Source organism: Corylus avellana, chromosome 1, assembly GCF_965113065.1.
Source record: "Corylus avellana chromosome 1, dhCorAvel1.hap1.2, whole genome shotgun sequence".
Taxonomy (NCBI): domain Eukaryota; kingdom Viridiplantae; phylum Streptophyta; class Magnoliopsida; order Fagales; family Betulaceae; genus Corylus; species Corylus avellana.
The window spans coordinates 41,966,862-41,988,647 of NC_142490.1; the positions used below are offsets into that span (position 1 = coordinate 41,966,862).

Sequence of the window (21,786 nt, forward strand, 5' to 3'; positions counted from 1 at the left end):
AAGGAAAACGTTGCAGACTGGAATCATAAAACCCTGTCAGAGCCCCTTTTTCTTCTTCACTGCTGTTAGTGAGGAAAGTATTTGGAGGTTTTTTCTTGACTATTAGGCCTTAAACAATGAGACAGTTGAAGATATACATGGAGGACCAAACCAGCGGTCCAGCACCAAGGTAAGTATACCAAGCATGTGCCAAACATGTTACATATGACTCAATTATAGGGAACAAACATCTTATTTCTCTAACATTGGATTTGTTCCTACTCTCAGTTCTATTCTTCAAATTCTTCAAATGGACCACAAACAATTCAAGTCCTTCAACCACTAATGTTAAGAGGAGGGAATTGATCTAATTCTAACTAATAAAATAACCTTTAATTAAATGCAAGTGAATGAAAATAACCACAAAAAGAACCTGCATTTCAAGAAATGTCATTGGTATTCAAGCATGCAACTGGTGCTCAAAACCAGAGTCAATTGCAGCATGCCAAAATGAATAGTGTAGGATCACTTTATTCTTCTTTCTTTTTGCAGGGAAAGAAAACAAACCTAATTCATCTAAATATGCCTATTAATAGCTCTGATATTAATTGTTTCAAAGAGAATATGCTAATATGCTTTGGTTCGCTTAGATATATTAACAACTATTTTTCTTTATAAGACATAAAAATCACACATGCACTCACATTTTAGCGTCTATATCATTTCTTACCTGTAAATTCAAGAGTACAGTTAACACTACAAAGTATAAATGGATACACTCCTCTATATAATCGAATGGAAAGGTTTTGAGTTTTGGTATAAGCTAATCAAAACTATTCCCTCAATATTTTGTTCAAATGGACACCATGTTCATGTCTAGATCCATACCGTCTTCTTGGTCAGAGTCATAAAGCAAGGCGCAACTTACCAAATGAATATTTGCCAACGTTTGGAAGCCAATCCCCAAGCGTTTTGAGGAAATCTTCCGTTGCTTCTGAGATGACAGATTCATCTGCCCTCCGCCATAGAATTGGACCAAGAGAAAGTCATGGATGAAGACTTGAACTGCCAAATATCTTCAAATGTTGGGTGTGATGAAGACCCAAAATTTTGTGGAATCTCAGACCACCTACCCATGGATTTCATTCTTTGGAGCAAGTATGCATCCATATCCTCACTTTCAACCTCAACCTCCACCTCTTTCTTCCCCTCCAACACTCTCACTACTTGTCTCATTGTTGGGCGGGAACTTGGGTCAGGGTAAGCACACAACAAGCCCAAGTGAAGCACCCTGTCTATTTCTTCCTCATCAAACTCGCCTCTTCCCTTCAATCTCTCATCAATGGCATTCATTAATTGCCCTTGTACCATCAATAGCCATGCCCAATCTACCAAAGGTGGCTTCCCTACCTCTATAGGCCTCCTTCCACACATGACTTCTAAAATCAAGACACCAAATCCGAACACATCAGTTTCAGCCGATGCCCGCCCACTACTAACCACTTCTGGTGCCAAATATCCGACGGTCCCGACCACCCTAGTTGTGTTAGGCACTTGACCATGGTCGTGCATTCGGGCTAATCCGAAATCCCCTAGCCTTCCGTTCATGTCCTTGTCAAGTAACACATTGCTGGCTTTAATGTCCCTATGTAGGACTTTTGCTTCCCACCCCTCATGTAAGTACAAGACTGCTGAAGCCACATCTTTCAAAATCCTTATTCTGTCTTCACAGCTCAACATCTTCCTGTCATCACATTCAAACACCCACTTGTCCAAACTCCCATTTTCCATATAGTCATAAACCAAAAAGAAGTTCCCCATGTCTCTCTTGCACCACCCTCTCAACCCCACCAAACTTCTATGCTTCAATCTCCCAAGGCTTGAAATTTCAGCCAAAAATTCTCTCATCCCATCATTTTCATGTGAAATGCATTTCACTGCAATCTCTGCCCCTTCTGCTAAAACACCTTTATAAACCGTCCCATTCCCTCCACTTCCAATCGCATTTTCTTCTGAGAATTCTCTTGTGGCCGCATCAATTTCTTGATAAGACATTCTGTGTGGCCAATACTCCAATTCCCATTCTTCCATTTCCTCTCTCTCCCTAGCTCTCCTTCGCTTCCTCTTGATCGAAAACAGAGCAGACAGAGCACAAAGACCAACAACGAAGAAACCTCCCACTGTGAATCCTGCAATAAACCCTTTCGATCGAAATATTGAACCCTTTGGAAGAATAAACGATGGCAGACCGGTGGTAACCAAATTTTCGCTTAACGAAAAGTTTGAATTACTAAAGCTCCAAGCCAAAATCTTGTGACTTTGCATGAACATTCCGGTAGCACTAGTAAAGCCAACATACATTTTATCCTCAAAAACGTCAGAAAGATTAAGAGAAACATTCAACAAAGGCTTCCGAGGCCTTTTCATGCCTGCCGGAGCCATAGTAACATTAATCAAAGAATCTGAATAGTCAATCCAAACTTGGTAATTTTCACCACTATTAAGCTTCAATTCCTTGAATGACTTCTCATCATCAGCCTTGCTGCTGTTGTCGCTTCTTTGGTCGTCGGGCCAGTACCCGGCATCGTGTGAGGCATTTGATGTGAGGGAGTTCACGTCGATTCCAACATGGTTGGCGCTTATGTCATCGAATTCTTCGTTCCTAAACACATCAAACTCGACACCAAAGACATGGTCATTGGCATTCCCGTTGCTGGTGAAGTTGAAAAGGCCTTGATAGTGAGCTGAGCTGGCGCCTTCGATTTCAGTAACGGGCACAAAAATGAAAACTATGCCATTCCCAGGAGGAATATTCTTGTAAGGAATCATCGAGAAGATGAAAGAAGTTGAGAAAGGATACACGTAAGAAGAATTTGGATTTCTTGCCTGGATCTTTTCTGGGTAAAGAGCACGACCGATTGAGTAATTTGTGTTGTTAGTGAGCGTTAGAACACGAGATTCAACGGTGGCCAGGCCATAGAGTAACATATCGGAGGAGTTGAAGCCATTGAAAACGAAATCAACAGCCGATATGGATTGGAAGAAGAGGAAAACGGGCAGCAGAAAGCACAGCAGGAGAGGCTGTTGGTGTTTAGTCTTCTTCATGGGGAATAGCTAAGAAAAACGAAACAGAGAATGAATGGAAGAGAGATGAGCTGCTGATGAGGAGTTATTGCACTTTCTTAGTCAACTTTTATTAGATATTAATTGGGTTTGATTTTTTTTCGTCACAAGGCAGGTAGCCGGGTGGCTATCTTTCAACATTTTCATAGAAGATTTATCAAATGGAAGAAGACTTTGAACTGGTTGCTTGACTCTATAAATATATTCAAGCATTTCCTGATTGTTTTTAGCCAATCTGCATTCTCCATGATAAAAAATAAAAAATTAAAAAAAAAAAAAAAAAAAAAAAAAAAAAAAAACTTTTGCAGAGAAATGGTCTTCAAAAGAGCAGTTAAAAAGATGAGGGCAAAATTTTGAAAGAGATGGCAACCACATGCAATCTTACACCGCCATCATTCGTTCATACTTCATGGTTGAATACTTCATGCAATCACGTGGCGGGTAAATATAAGGCTCTGTTCAAAAAAAAAAAATGGAGCAATGTCATCATTTCTATGATCCAACGGTCAAATTTTACAGAGCTATGAATACAAATAAATAGTAAAAAATGAGTTGATTTATTTGGGTCGTTGAAAGCGATTACTGAAACAAATGTCAAGAGCCACGGAAGGGGCAAGAACGCTTTCCAAGTCCCCACCACCACAAACGAACGACTGAGAAAACATCCAAACAAATGCCGGCGAAAGAAATGCACCTGAAAGACTTGAAGCTTGCGTGCTAAGGAAGACACCTTGCGTGTATGGGAAGACGAAGGGGACAGGTGTGACAATTCAGGAGTCCAACGTGGCAGTCGGAGAGTCGTTGAAAAATGCTTAGAAGCATCACGTGTATTGAATGAAATTCCCTTCAAGGAGCATCCTAAAAACTAGGGTCCATCAGGTTAAATTATCAATTTATAAATTAGGAGATTATTGCTTCAAAAAAGTAAAGATTTGTAATAAAAAAAACCCACCTGTAGAGATTTGTGCTGCAAAAAGCTTGTCAGAAATACAAAGATAGCACACAAAAAAGAGATCTGGGTGTTTTGTTGTTCTTTTGTTATTGCTTTTATTCTTCTGTTGTTTTGTGTAGGCTTTAGATTTAGGGAGTGTTTGGGACTGTTTTTGAGGAGTTTAAAAGTGCGTTTAATACTTAAAAAGTCTGTTTGAACAAAAAAAAAAAAAAGTACTCATTTGATAAAAAAAATTTAAAAACGCATTTAAGGGTTTCAAATGCCTAAAAATGACCAAAATGCACTTTTGACTGAAGCTTTTGCCAGAAAACACTTTTTGACTTAAAAACTCTATTTTTCAAATGCAATTTCAAACAGGTTCTTAGTGTTTGTGCTCTTGTGTTGTATTATTATTGGGTGGAAACTTCGTTTTTAGCTCAGTTTCAATCTCCTTCGATGCTTGTTTCGCTGTAGTGCTTTGTTGTTGTGGTTAAGAAAGACTTATAAGTTGCAGTTATGATTGTTAGATTTTCTAATGATAAATTATCATGCTGCCACCAAACTTCTCATGATGTGCTAACATCTCAAGACTGAAATATTGTCTTTTCGGTTTTCTTTGCTATTTGTCATATTTGTAGTGTATTTTGTTGTGCACATTGTGTAGTTAGATGGGCCGCTTCCAACCTCGTGTTTAGAAACATTTTCGACTGGTTTCCTATTCTCTCTTTCTTTCGGATTAAAAATGAAAATGACCCCTCTTAAAATCTTAGCCAAGCCAACGCCCATAACACAATGTAATACATTTAGACATGTCAATATGAAAGAGATTTCCCAGCCAGATTTCAACCAAACTCAGAAATACACCAAACTTGCTCGTCAGACCAGACTTCTCAACCAAATATTATTCTCAACAACAAAATCCCAAACATAAGACTTAAGAGAAATTATTAACAAGGAGTATGACATCATTAATTTACTTCTAGTAATTTGTATAAGGATGCTTTAAAACAAAAATTATCCCTGTACTCAAAAAGGAAGATGCCAAAGTTCAATAGTACCACAGCGAAAAGGAAAATTTGCAAGAAATGCAGAAGATATAAGCAATTGACTTCCTACATTTGCTTTTACTACAAATCACTTGTAAATTAACTTGGTAGTCCATCTAATACTTTCTACATCAACCATTTTTCACTTACTACATTTACAAATCAACATGCAGGGGTGTAAATCTCATTATATAGGTGGATAAATACTCTTATTTCACATCTGCACTTTGTGAAATCTGCCCATAACCACACACGTGCAGACATTTTTTTTGAACTCACTGCTCATGACACTACAAAAAATCATTTTTTTTCTTGAGCAAAGTTTTCTGACGTGTCATGGTGTCTGACACATCAGAAAACTTTTCTGACGTGTGTTGAAAGTCAAAAACATAGGAATCAGTAAATTTTTTTTACTGATGTGTTACTATTTGACACATCAAAATTTACTAACATGTCAATTTTGATACTTCAGTAAATTTTTAAAAATTATTAAAAATAATAATTTTTCTTTTTTAAAATTTTTTCTGGAATTTTTTTTTCAATTAAAAAACTTATTAATTTAAATTATTTTTCAATTAAATAATTTTTTTTGTAATTTTTTTCACCAATTTTGTTTCTCCAGCTCTCCCTCTCTTCTTTTCTCCATTTTCTCACTCTCTCTCTCTTCTTTTCTCCAATGTCGTTTCTCCAGCTCTCCCTCTCTTTTCTCCATTTTCATAAACCCAAACCCAAACCCAAAAAATCTTCAAAAAATCAAAAACTCAAATAAAAAAATCAACCTGAAAAATCAAAAACCCAAACGTCAAACCCAACAAATCTTCAAAAACCCAAAAAATCTTCTTATCATCTCTTCTTCTTCTTCTCTTCTCCTTTTTTTTTTTTTTTTTGGTTCCTCTTCTTTTTCTCTTCTCCTTTTCTTTTTCTTCTTCTTATGCTTTTCTTCTGCTGTTTCTCTTCTTTTTCTCTTCTCCTTTTCTTTTTTCCTCTTCTCTTCTTCTTCTTCTCTTCTCCTTTTTTTTTTTTTTCCTCTTCTTCTTCTCTTCTCCTTTTCTTTTTCTTCTTCTTATGCTTTTCTTCTGCTGTTTCTCTTCTTTTTCTCTTCTCCTTTTCTTTTTCTTCTTCCCTCTAGAGGGAGCTGGCCGTGGAGAGAGAAGAGGGGAAAGAAGAGGGAAAAAGTTAAATATCCCGCTCATTTTTTTAGTGACGTGCCAACCACGTCAGACGTGTTAAAATAGCACGTCACGTCAGAAATTTCTGACGTGGTATTTTTGTCACGTCAGAAAAATATTTACTGACGTGGCATTTTTTGCCACGTCAGTAATTAGTGACATTGCAGAAAATCGTGTACTATAATTACGTCAGAAATTGATTGTTTTTTTGTAGTGTGACATCTGCTTAATTTGTATTTTGGACTCTTTTTCGGGCTTCTTTTAGGCTTTTTTGTTTTTTGTTTCTTTTTTTCGTTTTTATGATGAACTTAATTTGTATGGCCTTTTTTATTAAAGCTTTTTATTGTTAGTGACTCACCTTCATAGAAGACTTCCACATCACCTTCAGACAGCAAAGACTCCATCTCTACATCATAGTTATCATCAAGCACGAGACTCCTTGATCTCATACAAGTCTAAACCAGTAGTGAAGAGATTTCAAGATATTTGAAGAAGGATAAAAAGACTAATTTATTATTTATCTTTAAATATTATACGAATACTCAGGTTTTGATTAAGTTAATCAAAACCATTCCCTCTTAAATACTTTCATTTATGGGCTTATTTAGATGGGAGTCAAATTTTTGAACTAAAATAGAGTAAATTGTAATATGAAAAAATAAATTGAATTGTAAATATTGGGCAATACAAATATTTATAAATGGAATTATAATATAAAAAAAAATGCATATATGTATAAACTTTGGGCAATAAAAACTATTTTTTATAAAACAAAACTATTTTTTAATTTATATACTCATATTCCCCTATTTGCCTGCATAGGTATGAATAGCGAATATGGACCATATGGTATTCGAGCTAGAATTAGGAGCTGAAAATCCGTATAAATTATGAGCTGAAAATCCACCAGCAACCCATGCAGACGAGAAGATAGCGAATAGTACGAAACGATTTTTAGCTGCCCACCTAAACATGCCTATTGACATGGCAATCGACATGATGCTAATTATGCCGGCAATTAAAATATGGAACCGTCTGTATAGAATTCCACATAACATTCATTCATTTTCATAAAATATAAGTCGCTACGTAAATTTAAAATTTTTCCCTAATTTTTATTATTATTATTATTATTATTATTATTTTATTTTCACTGCTTAAATTTGTCGTGAATTTGAAATATATTCATTTGGAGCATTTTAGTCAATTTTGCATTTTTTTTTTTTTTTTTTACATGTCCACACAAAGAAAAAGAGAAGTGAGGATTCAAATTAGTGACTTCCGCTTCATGAGACATGGTCCACATTTAATTTTGCGTTGTTTGTGTGTGTCACGTCAACATTTTTACTACATCATATTAAAATAATATATCTATTAATTTTACTTAAAAATAAAAATTTAAGAAGACGTGATAAAAATAATTATTACCCTAAACCTTAAAAATGCTGACGTAACACTAATAGACAACGTAAAATTGGCCATAAACCCACCCATGAAATAACCCATGTCAAGTTTGTGGCAAACTTATGTAAAAAAAAAAAAAAAGGCTAAATACATCATTTCTTGGTTTTTCTCTCATTCTTTCACTTTTCAAAATCACCACTAAATTGTTTTTAATGGGTAATTCAATTGATCATAGACTACATCTCATGAAAGTGAGATCACTAGATCGAATTCCTCTTTTTTTATTTTTTCTCATCTTGTGCGGACATATCAAAAAAGAAAATCACTACTAAACCTTTGGAATTTACGTGTGGAAATGGAACCCATAAAACCCTACACCAATATCTATACTAATTAATAATTTTTTTTTTTCTAATCTATATTAATTAATAATTAATAATTTGTTTTGCGTGCTGCTTTGTATTTGGACACACGCATTATAAGCTTTAAGAAATCGAGAAGAACATGGCTGCATATACCCGAGAGCTCTTATTACCCCTCGTTTCCTACTTCCTAGCCATAGATAAAAGAGTGAATAATATATTAAATGCTTTTCCATTGTTGCAAATCCGACAGCGTTTTCAAGTCTTTCCTTCTTTAATTAGTGGCCGCCAGGCAGATAACATTGACTCCACTCCATGGATCCCTTGCTTAAAATTTCAAAATATAAATATTGCTTCACAAGAGTCGGCCGTCCTACTTTGACCAATGGCGGCCGACTGTCGGAAAGGCCGCCTACGTTAAATGGTTAATCATTTTTTAAACAATTTCAAAAAAAATTCGAATTACAGAATTTATAACCTTTCTTTTTTTTTTCTTTTTTTTTTCTTTACATCAAACAACTTAAAAAATATCATGTATTAAATATGTGATATGTTTTCTTTGAGCATGTTTTTATCAGGTTGTTGCTTTTTTATGTTGTATAAAATGTTTGAATCAAAAAATTGTTTTTTGGTTTTCTAAAATATAAGCATTTATGCAAAAATAAAGATGAGGAAAATTTATTTTGAATGTCTTGATAACATGTTCGTTTTTAAATATGTAGCATTTTTCAAGTTGTTTAATACCTAAAAACAGCACAGATTTTGTAATTTGAGAAATTGCAAATTTCGAAGATCGATGATTCTTGTCCAATTTTAAAGTAAGCATATCTGTTAGTGATCTTGAGTCTCTCTCAACCCCAAAAAAGCTAGCTCAAAAGGTGAAGATTTTCCTTATACTTATAAGATGACTACTAGCCCTTTCCACAACTAATGTGGAATAACCCACAATAATCTCCTCCTCACACATCGGGTCCTGGGTCGGAGCAGCAACAACTCGTTTCTCCTGTGAATTGTTGAGCCAAGACTTGTTGGTAAACTTGGGCTCTGATACCAGTGTTAGGTGGTCTTAGGCCTCTCTCAACCTCAAAAGCTAGCTCAAGAGGTGAGGCTTTCCCTTATACTTATAAAGTGACTACTAGGCCCTTCCACAACCGATGTGAGAAATCCCCAACAATATCTATGTAAAGTTGATATTTCATTTGAATTAGATAATATCCGGTTAGTTATATTGGAAGAGAATTTTTATCTAAAATACATTTTTAATATAACTAACTGCATATTATCCAATTCAAATGAACTGAAAATAATCCTAATTCAATTAATCCTGATGGTATCTATTTTATTTAAAATGGAGAATATCTTAGTTCGATGGGAAGGGAGATTAATGCTACTTAATACTACACCGTCATCTCATTGAATGATATGCTGTGCTCATTAGTCTTTGATTTATATTTTATTTTTAAATAAAGGCTGATGGGTAATGTCATGCCAGCTCAGCGTTAATGTGAGTGGAATGTTAGTGTAATATTTAACATTATAATAAATTGAGTCATAAGTCACTGTAAAGTGAATCAAACACTTAAAGGACATAAATTATTTTACAATAATAGTTTATCCCAAGGTCAATTTGGTAAAACTACAAGCTCCATGAATTTACCAAATAATTATCCCAATGGCCTAATTTTTTAAAATTTCGTACCATGCCAGAGCTTGAAGGACCTCCGCTAGAGGTTGTTGGAAGTTATCGACCGTAATTCTCTATCGCTCATTGATATTGAAACAAACCGAGTTTAAATTTTAGCAAAACCTTCGAGCAACCTACTAGATAATAGAGTCGTGGTCTTGGACATTGACATTTTAAGCAATATATTAAACATTTTCAAGCAATTCTGGCATGGTGCTCATGATTTTGATCATGAAAAAAAACCATAGAATAGATTGTCATGATCATAGAATAGAGGACGGCCTTATGGTCCTTACCACTGCATCTAATGCTGCCCTCTTCCCATTTAATTGCTGACATGGGGAATGAAAATAACAAATAAACATAAAATTCAACAAAAATATTGATTAATCATAAAATTTCAAGCTGTCATATAATTAAAACAAGAAACTTGGATTGAAACGTTTCATTATCTGAAAAGATGGAGGGCGGTGGTGGTGCCATTGTCTAGCATAGACTTGGCATCAAATATAAACACAAGGCAAGCTAATTATTTTATGACAATCTTCTTCTTAATGTAAAAGATGCCATATGTTCCTCTCAAGTGTTTAAGACAAATAGTATGTCGATTTCAATTGGATTCATGTCTATCTCTCTATAATTCTTGTTGCTTTCCAACACTTCACTTATTCTCCATATCGCTTTTATCTACCATTAAGCAGCTAACTCAATTATCATTTATCTTATTAATAGATAACAAAAAATGTTAGAACCTACACTTTTATCCCATTATTATTTCATTTTACTAATTATCATCTATCTTATTAATCGATAACAAAAAAATGTTAGAACTTACACTTTTATCCCATTATTGTTTCATTTTACTAACAGCAAAAAAAGGGCAGTGCCTATCAGCCCTAACAAAAAGAAAAGAAAAGAAAAAAAAAAAAAAATCAAGGACAGATCGATACTACCATATTAGGAGGGTCAGGGTGAGATAGTGTTATGGGATAAAAGTGTGGTTTTTAGCATTACTTAATAACAACGCTAAAAGTTCAAGTTTGACATTTAAGAATTTCAATTTATAGCCTAATCCGAGATATCTAACCCACTTAAGACCCCTCTTTAATGCTTTCGCTTGCATGGTAGCTTCATCGGAAAATGATCCTCTCCATTTCAAAATCCCTCAATTTTCTCCATTTAGTACATTTTGAAGGGTAGTGTTATCCAAAAATTTTAATAAGGGTAGTGCATTAAATGCAATACCCTTCAAAATGCACTAAATGAAGGAAATGAAAGGATTTTGAAATGAAGAGGATCCTATTCCGCTTCATCAACCGCTAGTCTTTGTTAGCATCTAGTGTTTATGTTTTCTTCCCTTCTTTTAATTAATGAAAAAAATGCTTATGATATTACAACTTTTTAATTATTACAATTCTTTATAAAACTAGCATGATAGCTCATGTAGAACTGTCACGTTAACTACAATCAAATTAAATTATTTAAAAATTTACATAATAAATACCGCATAAATTTACAAACTGACTTGACAGTTCATATAATACTGTCACGTTAATCGTAATCAAATTTTTATTTAAAAGGTGCGATAAATATGTAATGCAAAGTATATAATACCCCATATATTACAAAACATGTTGATATATATGAAATGATGCATGCTTGCAAGTGTGGAAAGCACATTATAAAGTCGGTCTCACTATCAATTTTTGGATATGACTAGATAGAAACAACTTAAATCCAAGTTTAAAATAAAATAAAACCATAATATATATATATATTTTTTGGAAAAAGATATTGATTAATTTTTGCCCTATGATCCATTATTGGTGGTTGTGCAATAATTATCTTAACAATAGTTGTGGACTAATTTTTCTTTATTAATGACGAAAAATATTATTATATTTGTCAAATATAAAAAAAAATTAGCAATCAAAATCATCAAGGAAAATAATTAAAAAAGAAATAGAAAGGTCGTAAAAGGACACACATACGTACAAGCAGCAAGCTTTATTCCAAATGCCAAATGTCACTCAGCAAGCTTGGGTAGCACCCAATTTTCGTGTCTTTGTGGGTAAGACATCAGGCTCCGATTGTGCACGTCAGGATTCACGCACATGGCACAGGATACTAGGATAGCCTATCAGAAAATTTCCATGTTTTATTTTTCTCTTATATATTTCTATAAATATTCCATGAATTTCCTACTTTCGGATCACCTCAAAATTCGCAAAAATAAAAATACAATAGTCTTTGATCCCAGATTTGTTCACAACTCCTCGATTTTCACAAAAACATTAGATTCCTGCTAAATAGTAAATACCCTACAAGCCAATCAGAAACCCTAGATTCATCAACTCCAAATCTGAACTATTCTTTTTTTCTTTCAACTAAAATGCCACAACAAATTTTACTGTGATTGCCACTTGTTTATTCAGAAGCAAAAGATTTGATTTGATTTAGTTTTGCTTTGCTGGTTGCCAACTTGTTTTTGGTTTCAAGAAATAAAAATCCAAACTTCTTGTAGTACAATTGTTACTGCATTTGGTTAAGGAGAGCCCTGTTTGAGAAATTCAGAGGTGCCCTTTGAGTCTGGAGCTGATTTGGTGAAGTGGGTGTACATTGTTAGGGTGTGTTGATAGTGGGGCAAGAGAAATTTGAAGACTTTTTTTTTTTTTTTTTTGGGTTTGCGTAGAAGGGTGTAAATGGGAGGGAGATGAGAGAGGGGCACATGAGAGTTTTGGGGAACAATGAATGGAGGGTCATTGGGGATGCGTACGGGGAGTTATGGGTCTTTAGATAAACAGCTACAACAGAACAACACCGCCACCGCCACCAACAACAATAACAGCAACAACAACAACTACAACGGAGTGTCGCCAATTCCAACTGTAAGGAAGCCTTCGAAGATGCAGAAGGAGAAGGAGAGGTTGTTCCATTGGATCTGCAAGTTTGCTGGCCGCAAAAGGGTCGGAATGTTGCTTCTATGTGTCATCTCCGCCGTGGTTTTCGTCTGGGTTTTATATGTGGGAAAAGGTTTGGTTTTTGCACTCTCTCCCTCTCTCTCTCCTTTTGTTGTAGGTATTGGGTTATTGTTCTTAATGATAGTTAATTTAGTTGATCAACTTCGAAGTGGAAGCTGGGAAATAAAACTGAGTTATACCATGTTAGTTTTCCTGTTAGGAAGAAAGAGTTGGTTCTAGCATTTACTTGCTTATTAATGAACCCTTTAAATTCCAAGTTCAATAATATGCAGAGAGATTTGTGGCTTATCATCCCATTACTGAGATGCTTATGGTAATTAAAATCAATTAGTGATTTGGATTTGTAGTAATATTGGGTTTTTATTTGTAGAAGTCATTCATTTCTCTTCTTCTTTTATAGACTATACTGGGTTTGGTGGTTGAAGTTCCAATGTTGAGTTTATTGTTAAAATCAAGGATGCAGATATTTACCTGATGGACATGAGCTTTTTGTATCTGTTCCTTGTATTTGGCTCAATTTAATCCGCTTTCATATGCCTCTACCCAAATGCCGCCTTTGCAGAAGCTGTTTTCTGTGATATCCTTGTTTTTGGCTGTCAGTGTCTGCCATTTTGATTTCGTTTGTGTGAGGAAATAATATATGTATTTTGGCGCATCTTTAGGTGAAGATGGACAAGAAAGTGAGACTGTCCAAACTATTGGTGTAAACGAGAGCATACCTTTGAACAACCCTGTGGAAAGGGACGCTCTTTCTTCGCCGAATCTAGTGGGAGTGGTTCAAGATTTGACCTTGCCTCCTCCTCCTCCTGCTGTTTTTCTGGGCTACACGCTTCCTCCAGGGCATCCATGTAATGTTTTTACTCTGCCTCCCCCACCAGCGGATAGAAAAAGAACTGGACCAAGGCGTAAGTTCTACATTTTCTTTTTAAAACTTTAGGCATACCTTATCTTTTTGTTTTTGGGTGAAAATTTTAGCAATCACTGCCCAACATTTCCACATAAATGTAGTTAGTTCCTCACACGTTCCAAGATGGCAAGGATGTATGTGCACAATGATGTACCTTATTATCACTGTGATGTTAATGATTTTGCTGAGTTTTTTGTTTGTTTATATTTCAGCTTGTCCAGTATGTTACCTTCCTGTGGAAGAAGCCATTGCCTTAATGCCAAAGGTCCCCTCTGATTCCCCAGTTCTTAAAAACTTAACGTATATTTATGAGGAAAATTTATCTAGAGATGGAGAATTTGGAGGTTCGGACTTTGGTGGATACCCCACTTTGAAGCAGAGGAGTGATTCTTATGATATAAGAGAGTCAATGAGTGTGCACTGCGGGTATGCTATTTTTTCCTTTTGTCCTTCTTTTCTTTTATGGGGTCAAGTTTTCCTCAAATACATTCTTAAGTACTGAAGCATATTTGTTTGGATTTTTTATTTATTTATTTCTGTTTTCTTTATAAAACCTTTTATGCTAGTAACAGGAAATAGTAATTCTTAGGGCCCTTCATTCATAAGTGTTCATTCTTCAATTTTTTTTTTGTGCATCAATCAGATTTGTCAGAGGAATTAAACCTGGCCGCAACACAGGCTATGACATGGATGACGATGATCTCCTTGACATGGAGCAGTGTAACGGTGTGGTTGTTGCATCAGCAATATTTGGTAATGTTCTGTAATTTGGATTCATCAGCTTATGGCAAAGCTGGTGGTGTGCTAACCAAATAAATTCATACTTCATCAGGAAATTTTGATGAGATAAACCAGCCAAGAAATATCAGTGATCATTCCAAGGCCACTGTTTGCTTCTACATGTTTATAGATGAAGAAACAGAAACAGCTATGAAGAGTGCTGGCACTCTGGGCAGCAGCAAGAAAGTTGGTTTGTGGAGAGTAGTTGTTGTTCGTAACATTCCTTATGTAGATGCAAGACGCACAGGTAAGGTAAGAAATCAGAATTTTTCGCGGTATCGCTTCTGCCTCTACATCACAGTTCGGGCTAGAGATTGTTTAGCTGCCTGTATTTGGCACTGCAGCATAAACTATTTGTATGTTTTATGTGTACGTAGTATTATTTTCATTATTAGCTTGGGAATAGTCTTTTATATTAATGGGAAGGATGGTGAATATGGTCAAAATGCACTTGTTATTGTTTTTTTGTTTTTGTTTTTGGTTTTTTTGTGTGTGTGTCTGTGTGATAGGGTACGAAAACCCTCTTCAAACAAAAGAAAACTATAGAAAACAATGAAAAAGATATTTTCTGGCAAATTTAAGCTCTTGATTGATAGCTACATGCTTTTGCATTTAGAGGGTATATTTATTAGGTTGTACATAGTGGTAATATTATGTGCAATCAGATGATGTTTTGATATCATGTCAGGTTCTGTCCATAAAATTAATTTACCACTGCTGTTACTTTCTTTTTGAAATATCAATTATAATTCATAGGGCTTTGTGCCTAAAGTGCAGTGTTGAATGTCAATATACACGAGCTGGTACTTTGATATACATAATAGCTCTGACCCAGACTACACCTCTGGCAGATTCCGAAGCTTCTAGTGCATCGGATGTTTCCAAATGCTCGCTTTTCTCTTTGGATTGATGGAAAACTTGAACTTGTTGTGGATCCATATCAAATACTTGAAAGGTACAAATGCTTTCTGATTTACACTATTCCTTTATATTTTCATATTATAATTAGCTTCTCTTTTTGCTAGATGTTTAAATCCTTGTCTGTTGGATCAGAACCTTGCTTGGTAGTTATTTGGCTTGTTTCTTTCTCATTACTGGACAATTGATTTCCTTATTTTAAAATATCGTCCAGAAACACAGCACAATGCCAAATGAATTTGGGATGTGTTCTCAAGGGTTACAATTGGGGCCCAAGGCAAATGTAGTATTCCATTTTTTTAATGAATCTTTATGCTACAAAGCCACTTTGCTGTCTTCTCTTATAGGATGAATAGGTATAGTCCAAATATGAGAATCCTTTTCTATACAATCTTGGCCTAATTCATTATGTCATACAATCATTCTTCTTTAAAAAAAGAAGTTTGACCGTTTCATTGAAGACCCATAAACCAGATTACTATTGGTGTCTTTTGAGTGCACTCGGAGGAAGGCCAAGTTATGTTGTTGGGAAGTTCAATTTTGGGTTTTTTTTTTCTTTTTTCTTTTTTTCCTTCAAATTGGTAAATTACACATGAATGTGATGGGTCTTGAACCATAAACTCACTTTCCATCTTATTTTTATTGAAAAAAGAAGTGCCATTTGAGCTAGAGCTCATTGTGGCAAGTTCAATTTTGATCACAAGGTATATACTTGCTGTTCAGAAAGCATTTCAACTGTCTTGCATAGAGCCTTTTATACAATGATCACAAGGTCTACGAATACACTGTTCAGAAGCATTTTAACTGTCTTGCATAGAGCCTTTTATACAATGAGTAATATACTCTGTCCTCCCTCATGGTGGTTTAATTCTGATCATTATGATATACACTGTTCAGAAGTATTTCAACTGTCTTGCACAAAGGCTTCCTACAATGAGTAATTTACTCTGACCTACCTCTTGTAAAACATTCTTGACCAATGAGATTAACTTAGATTTGGTTGTAGAATAGCATTTGAATGTTAAGTGATTTAACTCCCATAAGGTGCTTCCCCTATTTCCTTGTCTTCTAGTTCTGTTGTTGCCATCTACCCTCGGGTGGGGTGATATTTTACTGGCCATTTGGTTTCATTTGTATGCTAAGACCTGCAATCTGTTCCATATGGCTTTGAATGGTTTGCTTTCTTTGACTGGTTGGATCCAACTGATGCTGCAGTACACATTGAAACCATAAAAATATGATGGATTATTTGATTCGTTCTATATCTAGCAGTTGTTGATGTTATTAATTATAGGTGGGCTATATTATGGTTTGGACATTGTTCCAAACATCACACTAATTTGCATTTTTGATCTTAGCGATGAATGGGAACTATGCCTGTTATTTATTTATTTTTTCTGGGAGTGCCATGATTTTATACACCTAATTTTCAGGTTCTTGTGGAGGAAAAATGCAACTTTTGCCATCTCTAGACATTATAAACGCTTTGATGTATTTACTGAAGCTGAGGCAAACAAAGCTGCTAAGAAATATGATAATGCCTCTATCGACTTCCAGATTAACTTTTATAAAAGTGAGGGTTTGACCCCGTATTCAGAGGCTAAACTTCCCATCACAAGTGGTAGGTGCAAGTTCCTTTTTCTCTTTTTGTTCAGTTGATCCGTTTGGTTTCTTCTTTTTTTATTAAGCATTCTGTTTTATGGTTGGGTCTGCAGATGTTCCTGAAGGATGCGTGATCATAAGGGAGCACGTTCCTATCAGCAACCTCTTTACTTGTCTTTGGTACAATGAAGTTGACCGTTTTACTTCCAGGGACCAAATTAGTTTCTCCACTGTAAGGGACAAGATTACGGCAAAGACGAATTGGAGTATCAATATGTTCTTGGATTGCGAAAGACGCAATTTCGTAGTCCAGGTAATTTATTTTATGCATTTATGGTTTGTCATGGTACGAAAAATGTTTATTGGAAATTGAAGTGGTAGTCTTAATCACAAATGACAGTGAATTGATGCAATAGGTATCATTTCATGATGCCCTAACACAAATCCAATACTATCACTCATGAGCTTTTTTCAACAGCTCAATTCTTCCTTGTGATGTTGTGCAAGTTGTACCTCTAAATGCTATTTGTATAGATAATGGAGCCCTACAAGCTCCACCAAAATTCAAATTGTTGAGGACCACGTTTTCTGGGAGTTTTTTTAATTTTATTTTTAGAAGTGAGACCTGCAGAAAAATTTGGGCATAATTTTTAGAAACATTTCTCTAATAATTTTCATGTTTTTCCCTTGGGGGGAGGCAGGCTTCCATCTAACTTTAATACTTTTTATTGACTATATGTCTATTTCCTGAAACATGAAAAAAGAAAAAAAGTAAACCCTTAAGTAAGGTTGTGTTACAAGGTGATGGGAGAATTCTTTTCATTTTCCTTCTTCACCTTGGTTGAATTCTTGGCGAGGGTTCCTTATAACCCATGAGGCCAACTCAATGTTATTTGGAATGGTACTAATTCTCTAAAGCCCTTGGTTATATCGATTATCCTCTCTTTCATATGTACCTCACTAAAAGTATCAATTTTTTGTTTGCTGCCTACAGAAATACCATAAAGAGGTATTGGATCGTATTGCTCCTCATGAGCCTGCTGCCGTTCAACCACCACCTCTACCACCATCACCACCAGCAGCAGTTCTGTTTGATAATCCACCAATTAAATCGACACTTGAAACTCCACCAGAAAGGATTGTAAGTATTCCAGTTAGAAAGATTCTACCAAGGCGTGCAAGAGGAAGGTACAGTTATAGGCGTCACCGCAAAGTTGCCGCAGGCAACCTTAATTCCTATTGAAGTTTTGCTTAAGCTAGATACACCATTCTTTTTCCTTCCCCCTTTGAAAATCATTCAGTGCGGGGGCTGGAGGGTTTGTGCAAGATGGTTGTTGTACTTCTGCTTCCAAAGAGGGTATTGTCTTCTCATTTTTTGTTTTCTGCTTTTGGAATTGTCAATTTTTATTCATTTTTTGTTGTATATATATATATAATATAAATTATTACCAATAATTATAGTGTGGGTTGCTGCCAAAGTCCTATATGTGGTGACCCATTTTGTTGTTCCATTATCATAGCAATTGTATTGGAACTCAATTATGTAATAGTTATCTTTATTTCTCTTTTGAAAGGCAATAAAGTTGATAGAAAGTTACTGAATATTCTCCTCCACTCTCCCTTCCAAATTCCTGCATTTTCTGTGGTGAAGGGCTTCTGGTTTCTGAATTTCATTGAAAATGATGGCACTACCTATGAAATTCACCATGAATATAATCATCCTGGGACAAAGAACATAGCCAAAGAGACACCAAATATGTACATTGATTATGATCTGAATAAAGATGATTAATTGGACTCCAGAGACTTCTGAAGTTAATAGGTTTGAAGTGACACCAGGCAATGCAAAATCAAGCAACAGAAAGTTGATTGTGATTTTTCTGCACTCATCTCAATCTTCCGTTGAAATATGTGGCAAAAGCTGGACTGTCTTCAATAATGACTGCAAACAATCGCAAATTATAGCAAGAAAGTCTTCCTCTTCACACCTGATATTGAGATTCATTTGTCAATTCTCTTAGCCCTTAGGTCCCCCTCCCTCTTATTTTGTGGCCATTAGATATCTGATATTGAGGGTCATTTGTCCATTCTCTTAGCCCTTAGCCTTAGGTCCCCCTCCCCCTTGTGTTGTGGGGTATTAGACATCTGATATTGAGAGAATAATTTGTCCATTCTCTTGGCCCTTAGGTCTCCCTCCCTCTTGTTTTGTGGGGCATTAGATATCTGATATTGAGAGTCATTTGTCCACTTTCTTAGCCCTTAGGTCCCCCTCTCCCTTGTTTTGTGGGGCATTAGATATCCGATATTGAGAGGGTCATTTGTCCATTCTCTTAGCCTTTAGGTCCCCCTCCCCCTTGTTTTGTGGGGCGTTAGATATCTGATATTGAGAGTCATTTGTCCACTCTCTTAGCCCTTAGGTCCCCCTCCCCCTTGTTCTGTGGAGATCTGATATTGAGAGAGTCATTTGTCCATTCTCTTAGCCCTTAGGTCCCCCTCCCCCTTGTTTTGTGGGGCATTAGATTAGATATCAGTCTTGTTTGGTAATGGTAAAACCAAAAAGTCTTTTCATAAAACCATTAATAAACAGTTCAATTGTTAAAATCACTAAACACTATTTGAAAAACGTTTCACATATTCTTATAGGAACGTTTTGGAAAAAAAAAAAAAAAAACTGGTATAGGGGCACATTTATTACTTCAAAAAATTTGAAAAATAAAAAGATTGAAGAGAGGTGACTAACGAGGAACAGAATTCTCTTAATTTCACTTGAAATTGAGAGAAGTTATTTCAAGCTCAATAGTAGATTTTATTTTATTTTTTACAGATCTAATAGTGTATTTGTTGTTACATTATTTAAAAATTTGAAATGATGTGGCACCATATACACTTTCAGATGCAACAAAACAAAATTTTGACCATAAAATAACTTCTCTCCATTTAAAGTAAAACAAAGAGAATCCCGATCCTTTCAACAGAGAGGAGAGTGGTGGTAGCCATCTTGATTTGGCGGCCATCACAACAAGCCAGGGATGGCCATGTAGCCACCCTTCTCCTCTGTTGGGGGTGGCCATACAACTACTCTCTTTTTAAAAAAAATTTATAAGCAAAAAGTCATCCAAGTAGCATATTTTCTCAAATGTTAACTCCCGTCAAAATTTTAATTTTAATTTTTTTTTTTTTTAAAAAAAAAACATTTTTCAAAGTGTTGGTATAGTTCTGGTCTAGTGTGATTGACACGCTTTTCGAGGATGAAACAAGGGTTTGGTCTGCCTTCCAATCCGATCTTCTGATTCCTGCAAAATAAGAGACAACTAAGAGAGCGCTCGCCCTGTGTATAGGCATGATCTCCCTCTAATGACTAAGTTAGATTCTTGAGTAATATCGGCATAATGCACAATAATTCAGTCTAGGGTTTATACCTGGTGCATGACTAAGGCTGTTATGCATGACCTATTTATAGGCTAAGGGGTTTATTCCAACCTCGGGTCGATCTTCTACCTTCGCTTGAATTAGGACTCTTGGAGCTTGATTTGGACTAGGAGTTGTAATAAGATTTGGACTCTAATTTAGCTGGATATGAGATCTTTATCTAGTTTCTGCGAGGTTCAATCCCGACAACCCACGAATTGAATCTTAGTCAAATTTTGTCGTGGGGATAAAAGATACATAAAAAAAAAATCATTACTTACTAAGAAAATAGTTTTTACCATTTCTTCGGTGGTTCTCCATGTGTTTTTGATAATTCTACATGACTAATGTTTTGCCTAATTGACGGGGATAATCTAGCCGTTACGTTAACTATATCGACAATTAGTCGCTGTAACAACCGATTGGTCGCCACCACAATTAGTGGATAAAAAAGTGAACGAGTTGATGGAATTTGGGAAAGCCGACATGGCGGTTCCCCCGTGTAATGCAATAGTAACGAATCACCTCGTAGCTTCAACGGTAAAGTTCAACCCCCTGGCTCCACCCCCGAACCGTATCTCACGCCGCCACGTGTATGCCTGTCGGCTCCAGGGTCCCACAAGATACTTATCTCGACTCTCAGCGTACCAAATAGCTTCTCACTCTCAGAATCTAAAATACGAAAGAAATTTCGAAATTTCGAAAAATGAAAATCCTGAGCCAACTTTTTCCGATCATCTTCTTCGTAATCTAGAGCAGCCGTTGGGGGTTTGGTTACGGTACACCATGCCCACATAACAATTTCTGTAGCCGTCACCTCCTCTATCCACAGCCGTTGGATCGTGTGAATGGGATCGTCATCGGCGTTCATCCTGATCTGCCTGCTACACTGTCTGATCGCGGTGACTTGCGGGTCCCTGATGATGTTCTACATGAAGGATGTGTACAAGCTGGGGCACGGGATCGAGACGACGACGAAGCTGCTGGGGTCCACGCCACACGACCAGCTTCTGATCCGGACCTCCGACTCCTTCTCGGGCTTGCTCATGTTCGCGATCGGGTTCCTCCTCTTCATGGTGGCCTTCGTCAGGGACCGAGACTTCCAGGCCTTCTTCGCCAAGGGGTGCACGTTTCTCCATGTTTCCATGGCCATGTGGCGCGTCTACTTCGAGAGCAGGGTTGAGGATCTCGCCTGGGATTCGCTCAGGCAGACAGTTGGCGACATCCTATTGGCTACCTCGTGGGTGTCTTTTCTTGTTTACTCCTGGAGAGAGAAGTACGATTAGGCCCCTGGCTTCTCTCCTTAATTACGATTCTCTCCTTTTTTTTTTTTTTTTTGTCGTAAATTTTGTTTTATTATATTGGGTATCTCTAATAGTATAATGGAATACTCGTCTTTGTAAATCTCTTCATCTTGAATTAATAACGGTGAAGATTTTGTGAATTAATTAAGTAAAGATAGTGCAATTGGGTGTGTTGTTAATTAGTATTT

At 36.0% G+C, this 21,786-nt stretch overlaps 2 protein-coding genes and 1 pseudogene across 2 annotated transcripts; 2 read left to right on the top strand and 1 right to left on the bottom strand.

Moving 5' to 3' along the window:
* Window positions 1-686: 686 nt before the first annotated feature.
* On the bottom strand, window positions 687-3,129 carry LOC132172246 (L-type lectin-domain containing receptor kinase VII.1 pseudogene; annotated as a pseudogene).
* Window positions 3,130-11,922: 8,793 nt separating this feature from the next.
* Window positions 11,923-18,488, top strand: LOC132172448 (putative hexosyltransferase MUCI70). The gene is made up of 9 exons (XM_059583956.2): window positions 11,923-12,731; window positions 13,342-13,584; window positions 13,799-14,012; window positions 14,230-14,339; window positions 14,419-14,618; window positions 15,218-15,321; window positions 16,718-16,905; window positions 17,000-17,199; window positions 17,881-18,488. Exons 1-9 carry the CDS (start codon window positions 12,446-12,448, stop codon window positions 18,127-18,129), a joined length of 1,794 nt encoding a protein of 597 aa, XP_059439939.2. The 5' UTR covers window positions 11,923-12,445; the 3' UTR covers window positions 18,130-18,488.
* Window positions 18,489-20,934: 2,446 nt separating this feature from the next.
* LOC132171993 (uncharacterized) lies at window positions 20,935-21,769 on the top strand. The gene has a single exon (XM_059583410.2). The coding sequence runs from the start codon at window positions 21,143-21,145 to the stop codon at window positions 21,578-21,580; it is 438 nt and encodes a 145-aa protein (XP_059439393.1). The 5' UTR covers window positions 20,935-21,142; the 3' UTR covers window positions 21,581-21,769.
* The last annotated feature ends 17 nt before the right edge of the window (window positions 21,770-21,786 follow it).